The sequence below is a fragment of the Dipodomys ordii genome, unplaced genomic scaffold, assembly GCF_000151885.1.
Source record: "Dipodomys ordii isolate 6190 unplaced genomic scaffold, Dord_2.0 Scaffold85, whole genome shotgun sequence".
Lineage (NCBI taxonomy): Eukaryota > Metazoa > Chordata > Mammalia > Rodentia > Heteromyidae > Dipodomys > Dipodomys ordii.
The window spans coordinates 312743-328281 of record NW_012267301.1 but is presented as its reverse complement, the minus strand read 5'-3'; the positions used below and the strand labels follow the sequence as shown (position 1 = coordinate 328281).

At 41.1% G+C, this 15539-nt stretch overlaps 1 protein-coding gene across 1 annotated transcript in view; it reads right to left on the bottom strand.

The window, feature by feature from the left end:
* Adamts19 (ADAM metallopeptidase with thrombospondin type 1 motif, 19) overlaps positions 1-13526 on the bottom strand; it is a 247398-nt gene extending 233872 nt beyond the window's left edge. Inside the window, exons 1-2 of the mRNA XM_013025479.1 lie at positions 13349-13526; positions 12556-13259 (exon numbers count right to left, since the gene is read on the bottom strand). Coding sequence (XP_012880933.1) covers positions 12556-13259; positions 13349-13526 — 882 coding nt within the window. The remainder of the gene's footprint in view (positions 1-12555; positions 13260-13348) is intronic.
* Between the last annotated feature and the right edge of the window lie 2013 nt (positions 13527-15539).

Sequence of the window (15539 nt, the reverse complement as noted above, 5' to 3'; positions counted from 1 at the left end):
AAAAAAAAAGAAGTCCATACAAGAACTAAAACAAAGCTTAAATAAAGAGATAGAAGCCATTTAAAATATAAATTATAGCCAGGCATCAGAGGTTCACACCTGTAATCCAACTCATGAGGCTGAGATGTGAGGATTATGGTTCAAAGCCAGTCTAGCCAAGGAAAGTCTGTTAGACTCTTATCTCCAAACCAGAAGTAGTGCTGTGGCTCATAGTAGAGTATTTCCCTTGAGCTGAAGAGCTCAGGGACAGCACCCAAGCCCAGAGTACAAGCCTCACAACTGATAACAAAAAAAAAATTATCAATTACAAGGCATAGAAATAAATGACAACATGAAAAATCTTCTTTAGCAAGAACAGTGCAGGAGGAATATCAATACCAAACCTCAAACTCTATTACAAACCTGTAGTAATTAAAACAGCTTGGTACAAGAATAGGCCCAAAGACCAATGGAATAGATATGGCCACCTAATCTTTGATAAGGGAACTCAAAGCCCAGGATGGAAAAAAGACAGCCTCTTCAACAAATTGTGCTGGCAGATGTGGCTATACATGTGTAGAAAACAGAAGTTAGATCCTTATATATTACCCTGCAACAGAATCAGTTGCAAGTGGATCAAAGACTTCAAGGCAAAACATATCCTGAAAATATTATAGGAAGGAATAGGGGAAACACTTGGGCACCTTGGTAAGAGCTGAAACCTTCTTAATAAAGACACAGAAACACAAATCAAAGAAAGTTAGAACATGGGATTGCACTGAACTGCAGAGTTTCTGCATGGCAAAGGACATAGCTAGCAAGATAAACAGAAATCCCACAGATGGGGAGATTTTCACTAGCCAAACAACCGATCACGGCCTCATATCTAAAATATACTTAGAACTCAAAAAATTAAATAACCTCAAAATGAATTCCCATAGAAACGACCACTCCATTAACAAGTGGGCTAAAGACTTAAAGATAGACTTAGGGAAAGAGGAAAGAATGGCCATGACACATGAAGAAAAAGGTTCATAAAAGAAATGCAAATCCAAACATTGAGATTCCACCTCACCCAAGTTAGAATGGCCATTATGAAGAAAACTAATAACAGATACTGGCAAGGACATGGCTACTACACTGGTTGTAGAGGTGTAAACCACGCTGGAAAGTAGTATGTATGTTCCTCAAAAGGCAAACATAGAACTCCCTATATGACCTAGCAATCCCACTCCTGGGCATTTACCCACATGACCACAAACAAGGCCACATGAAAGCTACCAGCACAACTATGTTTATTGCAGCATTATTTATCATAGCCAAGATACAGAATCAACCCAGATGCCCCTCAGTAGATCAAGAATATGTGGTATGTATATATACACAATGGAGTTCTATGCTTCCATCAGAAAGAATGACATTGCCCTATTCATAAGGAAATGTAAAGACTTTGAAAAAAAGTATATTAAATAGCAAGCCATGCTCCCAAAACATAGGTTGCATGGTTTCCCTCATTTCTAATAACTAGATTATGTCTATGATATTCTTAGCAAAGGTTAACAATAGCCCAATTGCTAGGTACATATGATCATATACAATGAAGCCTATCAAAATGAACTCCAATAATTGGAAACAAGAGGTTTCTATATTGTACAGTTTGCAGTTATTTCTTTTTTCTTTCTTTCTCTTTTTTTGTTTTTGTTTGTCTGTTTGTGGTTTTGCTTTTGTTTTATTTGCTGTATCCTTTGTCTTGTATATAAATTTATTTGATTCACGAAGGAAAAGGGAATCAGCCGGACAACTAATGCAACAATGATATTCACTAAACACTAGGTTGAAAATGAGCTTTACAACTTGGGAGGAAAGGGAGTGGGGATGGGAAAGAAAGGGAAAATGTGGGAGGGAGCAAGTCTCCAAAAAGAAATGTACTCCATCATTTTATTTATGTAACTGTACCCTGCTGTTCATCAACTTTACAATAAATAAGAAAAAGAGAAAAATATCTAGAAATACAACAAATCCAAGAAAGGATGGATAAATGGGATTGTATTATATTTTATAGTCTGAATGGCAAAGGACATAGCTAGCAAGGTAATTAGAAAGCCCACCGATTGGAAGAAGAGCTTTATTAGCTATACAACAGACAAGGGCCTCATATCTAAAATATATTAGAGGTCAAAACTTTAACCGCCTCCCCCAGAAAAAAATCCTCAAAGAAACAACAATTTAATAAGTAGGCTAAACACTTAAAGAGTGACCTCTCTGAAGAAAAGCAAGAATAGCCAATAGACACAAAAAGAAATGTTCAAGAGCAAATGCAAAGCAAAACACATTGAGATTCTACCTCACTCCAGTTAAAATGGCCATTATCAGGAAAACTAATAATAACAGATGTTGCCAGGGATGTCAACAAAAGGGAATGCTACTACATTGTTGGTGAGAATATAAATTTATTCAACCACTCTGGAAAGCAAATTACAGAGGTTCTTCAAAAGACTAAACAGAGTTCATCTCTGATCCAGCAATCCCACTCCTGGGCATTTACCCACATGATCACAAGATAACAAGACCACACTAACATACCAGCACAATCATGTTCATTGCAGCATTATTTATAATAGCTAAAATACAGAACCAACCCAAATGCCCCTCAGTAGATGAATAGATCAAGAAAATTTGAGTTCTATGCTCCCATCAGAAAGAATGACATCGCCCTATTCGTAAGGAAATGGAAAGACTTTGAAAAAAATTATATTAAGCAAAGCAAGCCAGACTCAAAGAAACACAGGTTGCACATTTTCCCTCATTTGTAATAACTACAATATGTCTATGACATTCTTAATAGAAGATCATAATTTCTCAACAGCTAGGTTCATATGGCCATATAAAATGAAGCTTATCAAAATGAACTCCAAGAAATGGAAACAAGAGCTTTATATAATGTACTGTTTGCAGTTACTCCTCTTTTTATTCCCCTTTGATTTATGCCCTATTGTCACTGTTTTTGATTTCTGTACCCTTTTTCTTTTCTTTTTTTTTTCTTTTTTTAATTTTTTTGGGTCCGGTCGTGGGGCCTGAACTCTGGGCCTGGGCACTGTCCCTCAGCTCTTCAGCTCAAGGCTAGCGCTCTACCAATTGAGCCACAGCGCCACTTCCGGCTTTTTTCTTTTTTTTTTTTTTGCTTATGTGGTGCTGAGGAATCAAACCCAGGGACTCTTGCATGCAAGGCAAGCGCTCTACCACTGAGCCACCTTCCCAGCCCTGTACCCTTTTTCTTATATAAGTTTATCTGCTTTGAGAAAATGATGAGACAAAGAGTGAACCAATGCAACAGCAATACTCACAAGATACTATGTTGGAAATGAACTTTAAAACTTGGGGAAGAGGAAGTTGCGAGAGGGGGAAAGCAGGAGAAAATGAGGGAGGGGGTAACTGTTCATTATTCATAGTAGCCAAAACATAGGAGTAATCCAAAAGCAAAGCAACTGATTAAGAGGTAATCAATATACGGTGAATCCAGACAATGCAATATTATTCATCAAGGGAAAAGAATAAATTGGCGACATGTTCATAAAGAAAAACACAAACCAAAATTCAATATTCTATCTCAGGCAGAATGACCATCATTGAGAATCAAAACCAACACAAATGCTAGGGAGGATGTAAAAGGCTGGACATGCTCTTAGGAATGTAAACTACTGCAACTATTATAAATATCACCACAAAATTCCTCAAAAAATGTATCAGTAGAACTACCCCTAAAATCCAGTGATACCACTCTTAGGCATTATTATTCATAATGACTTCTGAATCAGCTAGAGTAAGCCTTCTGTGATAGCACCCCTAAAGTAATGACCATACTAATTATAATATAATATGACCATGCTTATTTGCAGAATCTAGACCTAAAAGGTGTAAATACATGTTTACACATCGGTGTGTGTGGGTGTGTGCAAAAGACATTATTGAAATTTAGGACTGTATGGGAAAATGAGGGAAAATCCAAGTGTGCTGTATACATGAGTTTAAATACCACAATGAACCTCCCTTATACAAGTCATACATAAAAATCAATATTGAATTATTATTCAAAATAATTTAGCTTGATTTACTTCCAGACTCTAAGATGAAAAGCAGACTTCAACTTCAGTCTAATATTTCATATTTATAGTCAGTTGATTAATAATGCATCACTCTAGTATCCCTGCTATTCCACATATTTCATGTAAAATCCATGAAATCCCTTTTGGCTCCATGACACATGAATAGGTTCGTGAGAGGATATTAGAAGGCAAGAATAGGAGGTATTCCATATTTGAGCTAGAAAAAAAAAAGAAACTAGGAGAGCATTAAAATTAAATGAAAGTGTCTAGGGTAAAATATTCAGAACATGAAAAAATGTTCATTAAGGATCTTGATCTCTATGTTTTTCTTCTTCTTTTTGTTTGTTTGGTTGGGTTTTTTTTTTGGGGGGGTCGGTCATGGGGCTTAAACCCTGAGCTTTGGCACTGTCCCTCAGCTCTTCAGCTCAAGGCAGCACTCTACCGCTTGAACCACAGCGCCACTTCCAGTTTTCTAGTGGTTTATTGGTGTTTAGAGTCTCACAGACTTTCCTGCCTGGGCTGGATTTGAAATGCGATCCTCAGACCTCAGCCTCCAGAGTAGCTAGGATTATAGTGTGAGCCACTGGTGCCCGGCTTGATCTCTATGTTTTCAAGAGCAACTAGGATGACTGCCCTTGAATTTTAGCTTGATTTTTAATGCAGAAGACCCAACTACACTCCAGCAAAACGCCATCTCCCCTGTCACTCTGACCATGATTTTAATACTGATGTCTGGAAAGCACACTTTGCTAACAGAGCATCAAGAGAGCCAGGTTAAAGGGATTATGCAGTAGGAACATTGATTTTAGGTTAAGTTGAGTTGAGGCAAGGGCACTCAAAAAGATCTAGTAACTTTTACATTTCTACTCTGAATGAGTTGTAAGGAGGAAATATATGTTAGGTCTCCCTTTCTCCTCTTTATTTTAATGAATAGAAAGCAATAGGCAAACAGAAGAATAGAATGTCAAAACTGGCCTGAGTTCAGCAATTTCATTCTCTAAGCTTTGAGTTCATTGATTACAAATATATGCACATTCTTTATAAAATAAAGTTTTCTTACTGAATATAGCAAAACGAAATGATCTAATCCCTAAGGTTTTTCCCAAAGCTATCACATAGTCATTCTGTAAAAAATATTTGGGCAACGTTGAAATAGCCAAACTCTCATTTTCTGACTTTTCTCAGTCCAGGGCTTGGCTTTAAAATAAAAATGAATATGGGATGATGTGCTGGCGACAGCTGCGCCTTAAATGAACACTGTAGCTAATTATACTCCGCACTTATCTAAGAGTAAGTCAAAACTTTCCAGGAAACTCCAAAAAAACATAATTCAATAGGTCCACTGGCTCTGTATTGCTCTCAACTTCGTGAAGATTACTTCTCTAACTTAATATGCTGTCAATCAAGATCTGGTAACCTCTTGCTGATTATTATTCATTTAGAAAATACAAAGACTGTAGAAGAGGGAGAAATACAATTACAGTGACATGGAAACATTCAATGCACATTTACTCCATGTAAATATGTTCTATTTAGTGTTGCATTAAAACTACTTTAAAGGTTTTCTTATTTGAAAATATACATGGTTTATCACTATTAATAAGTATCAAATAAGTACAATTATTTTATTATTAACTAGGTAAAAGTTCTTGCAAAATTAACCCATTTCTGAATTCTCTCAAGCAACTGAAACATGTTTAGATAGTATATTAACTATTAATATAGAAAATAGCTTGCACTATCATCTGTATTGGTCTGCTTATCACGATCCATTCTATCCTTAAATAAGAGTGGAATTTCTGCATGTTTCTCCCATTCTAAATCCAGAAATTTGTCCTATGCATCACTATATCATCTCTGCTATTCTAAATATTAAATGGGAAAAATGAAAAAGTGCACTAAAGGCATTATGTGTGCTTAAAAACCCAGTTATTTCATTAGTAAAGAGACACTGAACACTTACAATATCAAGCAAATAGGACAAACACAATAAGAATCAGTTGAGAAAAAACAGTATTTTCTCTCCAAATTAACAACACACGTGCTTCTTAGCACAGATAAACATTACAGGTAAAGTGGCATACCTACAGAGTACTACCTATTGAGTGCTATTCTTAGGAGGAGACACATGTAGGCACATTTTGTAATTAAGTAATTTAATCAAGTACTAAATTTTAAAGCCATGAGCATAATATATACTTTGACTTTTATTGAAAACTTTGAGAAAAAGAAGTATGTTTTTTTTGGGAGGGGGGGGGGTTCCAGTCGTGGGGCCTGAACTCTGAGCCTGGGCGCTGTCCCTCAGCTCTTCAGCTCAAGGCTAGCACTCTACCATTTGAGCCACAGCGCCACTTCCGGCTTTTTTTTTCTGCTTATGTGGTGCTGAGGAATCGAATCCAAGGCCTCATGCGTGCAAGGCAAGTGCTCTACCACTGAGCCACCTTCCCAGCCCCTAGAGGTATGTTTTAAGATGCTTTAATGTTATTTAATACAGCTATAAAAGAAATAAAAATCTCAAAAACTCAGACTCTTGAGTACAAATTTCTCTGTGACTGTTATTTATACCAAATATGAATCCTATATGGATGCTGAGCACAGCTCACCTAGAGCACCATTTATCTCACCAAAACTCAATGCTGGTGAGTCTGATGTCACACGAAAGTAGGGTAGGGTGCATGTATTTTAAATTTTTGATCTTTGATTTTTAAAAAGAATTAGGGACGTGCCAGTAGTTCATGCCTGTAATCCTAACTAAACAAGTGGCTGAGATATAAAGTTTGTGGTCAAAAGCCAGCCTGGGCATGAAAAACTGTGGGATTCATAACCCAAAAATTAACCACCAAAAAGCCAGAGGTAGAGCTGTGACTCCAGAGTCAGAGGACAAGAAGGCTAAGCGACAATGCCCAGGCCCTGCTTTCAAGCCCAAGAACTAGTGCAGTACACACACACACATAAAATTAGCTTCTATTCTGTTTCTATTTGTCCTTTGTTCTGCATTTTGAAATAATTTGCCAGTTTGGATCTTTCACATCTCAACTTTACCTATTATTTCAATTGCTGAAAGGGATTTTTTTGTAATGTTCATTCAATTTCATCTTATTATATTTAATTGCTTTTTAGAAGTAGGAGTTTTCCTATATTTTTCACTGATATTTTCAATGAATATGAATGTTCTGTCACTCTTTCAAACATTGTAATCTGTTGAAGTTTTCTATCTGGTCTATTAATTTTGTTAGTGTTATGTCATCTTGTTTTTCTCTTCCTTCTTACCTATCTACTGTGGCTATTTTTCAGTTTATTCAGCTACCCTCCTATGACTTGAACAGGAACTTCTGCTGGGTACTAGGAGGCAAGAGCTCTCTATGCTCTGGGTCTTACCAACATGCTCAGGAAAACTCTGTCTGTAATTTCTGCTTTCTTTCCTAAGGACATCCATGTGGCATCCACTGTTTGGCATAATCAATGTTAGAAAATATCCAATTCTACTGTTATACCCAGCACTCTTCTGCTTAGTATGCTACTTTTCCTTTGCCTGAGAGCTCAGTAACACTCTGGTACAATTCAGCCATTCACAGATGTTTCCTGCTGTTTACATGTCTTCCACTCATTCCAGGTAAACTGATGTTAGTCTTTCAAGCGATAAGCAGTATGTCTGAAGTTCTGCGAGCATTCTTTGTAATAGTGTTTTAGATTCATTTAGAATATCTATTCTACCATTTCTAAATATAGGTTGGGTTGAAAAAAATATATAACTAAGTAACGTTTATCATCTAACATTTACGTGTGTACTTGTTCTGTGCTCCCTTCCCTTCATCCTTCCCTGATACCTGCTCTCACCTGATTCTTGTTATTATGACTAGTACAAACTAGAGGCCTAAACATGTCAACTTGTACAAAGTACAGATGGCCATGCCTATAATCCTAGCTGTTCAGGAGGCTGAAATCTGAGGCTCACAATTTGAAGCCAGATCAGACAGGAAAGCCTAGGAGAATCTTATTTCCAAGTAACTACTAAAAGTTCTGGAACTGGAGTTGTGGCTCAAGTGGTAGAGCACTAATCTTGAACTTAAAAAAAGCTCAGAAACCATGTTCAGGCCCTAAGTTCAAGCCTCAGGGCCAGCACATGCGCACACACACACATGCACATACACATTTATGACATTTTATATATATTATGTATAGTCTATCTAGTATATATATTTTTAACCAGTTTTATATATATCATATACATTTATGTATAGTACACTGAACAAGTTTTGGGTTTTTTTTTTAATCGATCATGGGGCTTGAACTCTGGGCTTGGGCACTGTCCTTGTACTCTTCAGCTCAAGGCGAGCGCTCTACCGCTTGAGCCACAGTGCAACTTCCAGTTTTCTAGTATTTTATTGACAATAAGAGTCTCACGGACTTTCCTGCCCGGGCTGACTTTGAAACGTGATCCTCAGATCTCAGCTTCCTGAGTAGCTAGGATTACAGGTGTGAGCCACCGGCGCCTGGCTTGAACAAGTTTTATACTTAATATACTATATATGTATTTATAATTTGTAAATAATTATATTTATATTAAAATTACATATAAACAATTGTAAATATTAATATTATAAGATATATATTATGTAGTATATAAATACACATTATATATGACTTGTTCAAACTTTTACATATATATATATATCTTGCTCAAAAGTTGCTATAGTACGTAATACTTTCAAATTTTTTCATCCAAGTAGAGAGAGGAAGCATGGGTAAATACATTAAATACAGTAAATATTCACTGAATACATATGAAAAGGTAACTGAAGGGGATGGTGGGAGAGATGGAGAACTATGGTAGGGGCAATATTAACCAAGATTCACTAAATACATAAATGATATGTTGAATTGAAAATCCTTTGTTCATCTACTTCAAGATAATTTTTAAACCATTCTTATAAAGCAACTCGGGGATACAGATTTGTTATATTTCGTGTCAAAAGCTAAATCTAACCAATGTATATTATTTTTGTCATGGTTTATTGAGGCAGATCCTCTCAATCTTGCTTAGGCTAGTTTTGAATTCTCTATTCTCTTGCTTCATTATCCTAAGTACTATGAACCCAGGCACTTGCCACCACACCCAGCTAAAAATCCTATTTTTACTAAGTAAAGTGGTTATCAACTTAATAGCCACTATTTACTCTGAAAAAGAAATCAGTTTAACCACTGGCAAAGGAAGTGCCAATTTTACTTAAGTCCAGTGTTTAAATGTATTCTAACTATTTTATTCTTTTGGGGTAAACATATGGTTGTACTGTTTCATGGAATACAATTTAGTTCATGCATATAATCCTAGCTATTCAGGGGGCTGAAGTTTGAAGCCGGCACAGGCAGAAAAGTTCACAAGAAAACATCTCCAATTGACCAGAAAAAGTGATGGACTGGAGGCACGTCTGAAGTGGTAGTTGCAACTAGGTAGGAGCAAAAATGCATGATCAAGAGTGCCTAGACGTGGCAACAACAAACAAAGAAAAAAAGAGAAATACATAAAGAAGTAAGTTAGTTTATATCTTAGTGATTCTTAGTGCCCACAAAAAAACAGGGATCTTACAATGTCTTGGAAATGAAGAGCAAGGAAGACTATACCATTGAGCACTGAAACATGGCTACATTTCCAATGCCTCAATCCTTTGTATCTCCCTATTTACATTTGTGACTGGCAAGTTGTAGTGAAAGCTCCTTGAAATATACCAGTGCTTCTTCATTTCTTTTTTGCATTTTCCTCATCTACAAAGTGCCTCCATCCCAGTGTTGTTCCATAAACAACTGATAGTATTACATTTGTCTGCATATCCAATCTCACACATGGTTCCCCATGGAGTAGTTAGATATACATCTGAGTATAACTTATAATTTTATAACTAAGGAAAATTAGATGCAGAAAGATAAGAACTTTGATGGAGCAACACCTGACTCTATCTCCTTTTCCTTTCACAACACATTAGACTAATGTGATGAATAAATTGTCCAATCCTATAACTGCTTGTCAATTTACCATACTAGGTAGCCAGATATGTTTCCTTTTATTGATATTTTCATATTTCTTCAAACATACAGCAATCCAGGTGTGCTCAGCAGTTAGTAGCAAAACTAGCTACATACAGCAAGGAGAGAATGGGCACTTAGTGATCAACACTTATTGAGCAATTGATAACAGAATGACTCTACTGAGAAGAAAAGCACTATTGCAAATCAAAGGCAGCTACAGTCAATTATTCATCCCAATCTAAAGACTATAAAGACACCATTTTGTCTTCCATTAGGACAACAGTATCATGGAATTCTAAAGACACAGAAGAACAGTAATGAAGTCTTATGAACACTCACAAGTAGACAAAAAAAATTCCCATATTCTAGAAGATGAGGCTTTTGACATTTGATTTTCTTTTCTTTTGTCGGTGGTGGGGCCTGAACTCTGGGCCTGAGCACTGTTCCTCAGCTCTTCAGCTCAAAGCTAGCACTCTACCACTTGAGCCACAGTGCCACTTCCGGCTTTTTCTGCTTATGTGGTGCTAAGGAATCGAACCCAGGGCCTCATGCATGCAAGGCAAGCACTCTACCACTGAGCCACCTTCCCAGCCCATGACATTTGATTTTATAAGGCATTGTAACATCATTTCTTCTAGTGCATATCTAATCTAGTCACAGAACTAGATTGTTGTTTTTCAATTTTTCATTTTCTTGTTTCAGCACTTTTATGCCTGGCATAATGAAGTCAGGTCATTGTCTAATGACTCAATTTTATAACCACTCAGACTAGGTGTCTTCTCTTCTGTGAGTCACTAACGACAGGAAATTCTACCTTTAATATAAGGCCTAGAATACAATAAACACCCAATATACTTCTAATTTTATCCTCCATTTTTAATTTATACATTTTATTCTTCCATTGGATGTACAAATTAATTTTTTCATATGATAGAGGCAAAAAGTTCAGCATCACCAGGAAACAGGCTCATACCAGAACCCAGATAACCAGTTATACTCTCTCCTAATCCCCTAGCTCCTAAGTGAAAAGGGCAACATGGCAAAACAAGTAACAAACCCAGATTTCTTGGCTATCTGCCCAAACTTTTACTCAAACTTTTACTAAACTTTTACTCAAACTGCTATACTGTATTGCTGACAAAATCAGTTTTCAACAATAACAAAGACTTCCCAGTTCAGAATATATACATGAGTGGCTAATAAGAAAAGTGATCAAAAAAATCCACACTATGATCACAGAGTTATGTCAAACTCCTATCCAGTACATGAAAAACTGACAATTCTACCTTCGCTCCTGTATAGAAAGAGGACATAGCTCATTTAGAAAATCAAAATCTGATCAACAGCCCATTTTTCAGCATAGTAAAAGGCTTTTCCCCCTATTGCTCTTACCACTCCATACTTTCTATATTTATTCAATTCCAAAAGTCATTGGACAATGAGAGCCCCATAAAATGTTTTTCCCCAGTGAGGTGCTCAAATATCAGTTCCACAGAAAACATTTTTAAAACTTTTTGTGCAGTTTTTTCCAAGCCAATTTTTTCACTTATGCCCCAAAATGCACAATCTTGAATATTTATGAGAATCTGCTAGAGTCCTATCCAACAATTTAGATCATGTAGCTGTGAGAGCTAAGGGGTGATGGGCAGAGGTAATATTTTCCAGTTTCAAGTTATTTGTATTTTTAATTATCTCCAGTTTATTGGTTTAGGTGACTGCTGATATTTTCTATTATTGATTGTTGGATATTTCACTTAGTGTGTAAGTTGAATGAGTTTCATCAATGGCCCTTCATGAAGAGCAACATGAAGCAAAAGTTACATAGAAATATTACATAGTTTGTGAGTTTTTACTTTAAACTATTTATAAAAGCCATGGTGATAATGGTTGGAACAATGTGAATATACTGAATGCCACTGAACTCTATATCTAACAATGATTTAAATTTTTATTGTATGTATATTTATCCACTTTCTTCACCAACACACACACACACACACACACACACACACAAGTATACACCTTGTGGAAGGTAATGTTCACTCCAAACCTGGCTTAATGGAGGGAGAAAAAAAAATCAAATGTTGCACATTGACAGAAAGTGATATTTTTTTTTTACTTTCCCAAAGGGCCTTCTAAGTGAAGATGGAGAGCCACTGCACTGCTTCTGGAACGGAGTGGAGAAAAGAACAGTGGGATCAGTGCCAAGAAGTAAGAAATTTTGAGAATTTCATGTCGTATTTGAGAGAAATGCCTGTGTATTTATTTATAGGCCCAACTAGGCTTCTGGTTCACTCAGTAGCGCTGGAGGTGGTGCGTTTTTTTTTTTTTGGGGGGGGGGCGGTCAGCCGAACACCCTGGAAGGCAGGAAGCAGTGTGCGCAGACCAGCCTGGCGCTGGGAGGAAGGAGCACAGCCTGGAAGGCGGGGCTGAGGAAAGAGGTTCTTACCAGGCCACCGCCGCAGGTGCTGAAGGAGGCCAGCGAGCCCGGGTTGCGCAGCACGACCCCGGAGTAGAAGCAGGAGGCGCTGGGCGTCGCGGGAGGGGGTGGGGCGGCCGCTGCACGGCCTGAGCTCGGCCACTGCTCCTCGGCGAAGCGCGGCGCCAGGAATCGTCCGTCTCTCCGAAGCAGCAGGTAGAGGTCCCGGGAGAAGGCCGGGATCCGCAGCAGCACCTCCTCGCTGTCAGGTTCCTCTAGCCGGGCCGGGGGCGGGGACGGGAACGGCCGAGGGGGCGGCGGCGGCGGTGAGGCCGGGACGCCCGAGAACGGGGAAGCCGGGCCGCTGGACCCCCGGGGGAGCTCCCGCGACTCGAGCTCGTCGTCCTCCTCCGAAGCCAGCGGCGAGGAAGGCCGGGACAACTCGGGCGGCACGGGGGCCGCGGAGCGCGCCTCGCGGGAGGACCCCGCTGTGCGGATACCGCCGCCGCCGCCGCCCGCGCGACCTCCCGCGGCGCTCCTCGGCTCCCGGCGCCAGAGCGCAGGAAACACGACTTCCCACTCGTCCGGGCTGGGGACGGGCTGCAGCCCTGCGGGCAGGCGGATAGAGAAGTGCGGCGTGAGGCGCGCGCTCCGCAGCCGCGCACCGGGCGCTCCCCAGGCGTACCCCACGCCGCCCGCCCAACCTCCGCAGCACTGGCGGATGGCCAGTGCCTCTAGAGCGGGTTACAGAGCCCGCATTTTCAATATAAAAGTCTTTGCTGTCGGGCTGGAGGGAGCCAGGCAGGTGGGCAGCTGAGTGAACGAACGGACACCAACGCACACCTCCCAGCGCGCCTCCGAGGCCGCCGGCGCGCGGAGGAAAACCGGCTGCACCTCAGACGCTTGAAATGGGGCTGGCAGGTCTGCGCGTCCCTGCTGCGCGCGATTCCTTCCTCGAAGCCAGCGAACGGAGCGCCAACCGCCCCGGGCTCGGCTCGCATCCCCGGGTTTATGGGCTCCACCTACGCCGGCCCTTGCCCCGGAGCTGGAGGAGCGCCGGGAGGTCGTGCGCGCGCTTACCTGAAGCGACGCCGTTCCACGGGAGCCCCAGCTGGTAGAGGAGGCAGCAGCAGCACCAGTGGGTCAGGCGCGTCCCCCGAATCTTCCCCATACCGCGCTCGGGGCCGAACTCCGCGCCCAGCGCGCGCCTCCTGCGGAATCGGCTGCGAGCAAGCCGCCGACCCAGAGCTCTAGGAGGCCGGGCGGAGATCTCGCCCGGGCCTTTGTCTGCCTGAGGGGGTGGGGTGGGGGCAGGCGGTGTGGCTCCGGGAGGCCGTCGGAGCCCGGGCGGGGGTGGGGTGTGGGAGGAGCGGGGCCGGCGGCGGCGGGGCCCGGCAGCGCTCCGACTCCCTGGAGAATTAGGTGATGGATCCCATTTTCTGTGTTTTGAAAGGTGCTGATCGCAAAGCGCAGCGGGCCAGAGCCAGAGGCTCCTTGGCTGCCCGAGTCAGCCCGGAGCCAGGAGCTCGCTGGGCCAGCAGGGCCGCGGAGGTTGTGGAGGGCAGAGCTCCGGAGTCGGCACCCGCACGGAGCCGGCGGAGGCCCGCATCCTGGGCTTGGCAAACTAGCTGGCAGCCTCTGGTGAAGCAGTGCACACCGCAGCCGCGTTTGAGGGAGCAACTGGGAGAACACGATCGCCAGGCTATGGGAAGGAGAAAATCAAATCCATTCGGAAGGAAGGACCCTGGGTGCCCCCAGATCTGGCACTGTGGGACAAAGGTCCCAGAACACCACACGTGTGCTGGCAGGTTCAGAGGGAGTGGCTAAGGACCCAAATGCCCACCCGACTCCTGATTGGCCAGTGAGAAAAGGCCAGTTTGCCGCGGCCCTTTTCCCTGGAGCTGCCTGCTTAGTAGGGTTCCTTTTTCCTTCCCATCCTGCTCTCTTCCTCAGACTCCTCCTTTGGTTCAGTTCACCCTGTATCCAAAACACAAAGTAAAATTTAGTGCAAGCTTGAGCACAAAGCTGCATCTTTTTGCCAACGATCTTTGGATTTTCCATCTTTGTTTTTAGAAATTTTCAAGGCCCGAAGATTCAAAATTTAAAAAAAAAAATTATCATGGAGTTTGTGGCAAAGGTTCCTAGGATATTAGAGACATTGACATTTCACCGCTCTATATCATTACCTGGATTCCTCAGTGCTAGGTATTATCTCCTGCTCTCTCTCACTTTCTCTTCCTCTCTATCTCTCTTCTATGCCTCTCCACACACACAGAGTTTTGTATTGTAAAATTCTAAAGATCTCAATCCAGGTAAGAGAGTTTTACTTTTCATACTTTATTTTGTATACAAAAGTTTATTTTCCACTTTCCATCTTCTTCTGGGCAGAGTCTCAAATACATCTCTTTATTAAAGTTCCACCACTCTCCTTTGGCTGTATCAACACTTTCACTCCAGATTCAAAATTGACTTCCCATTTGCATGGTCGGCACCAGCCCAGACACCAAGAAATAAGTTAAATTAAACAGGTATGGGCAAGCAACTAATTCTCTTGATCTCCCAACTCTGATTAATTTTGAAAGGGTAAGCGGGAAGCAACTCCATTTAGGATGTCATCTCTTCTTACTCCTCTCCATGGTTTTCCATTGTCAGGATTGACTTTATCCTTGCGGTTGTCTCAGCATCCATTACTGGGATAGCTTGTCCCACTTGGCATTTACTGGGTTTGGACTCAAGGCCTGGGCACTGTCCCTGAGTACTTATGCTCAAGGCTAGTACTCTACCACTTCAGAATCACAATGTCCAACCTTTGGCCAGATATTTAGAGGTGAGTCTCCAGCCATGCCTCCATCCTGGCTCAGTGCTAATTAGCTGGGAGATGGAGTTTTAGAGGGATTCTTTGTGCTCATGGTGGCTTTGACCTGTGACAAAAAGAGTCTCTGTCACAGAAACCCTTTTTGTTTCCAATTAAAGCAACAAGGAGATCAATGAGATGGAGTTTACCTATAAATTGT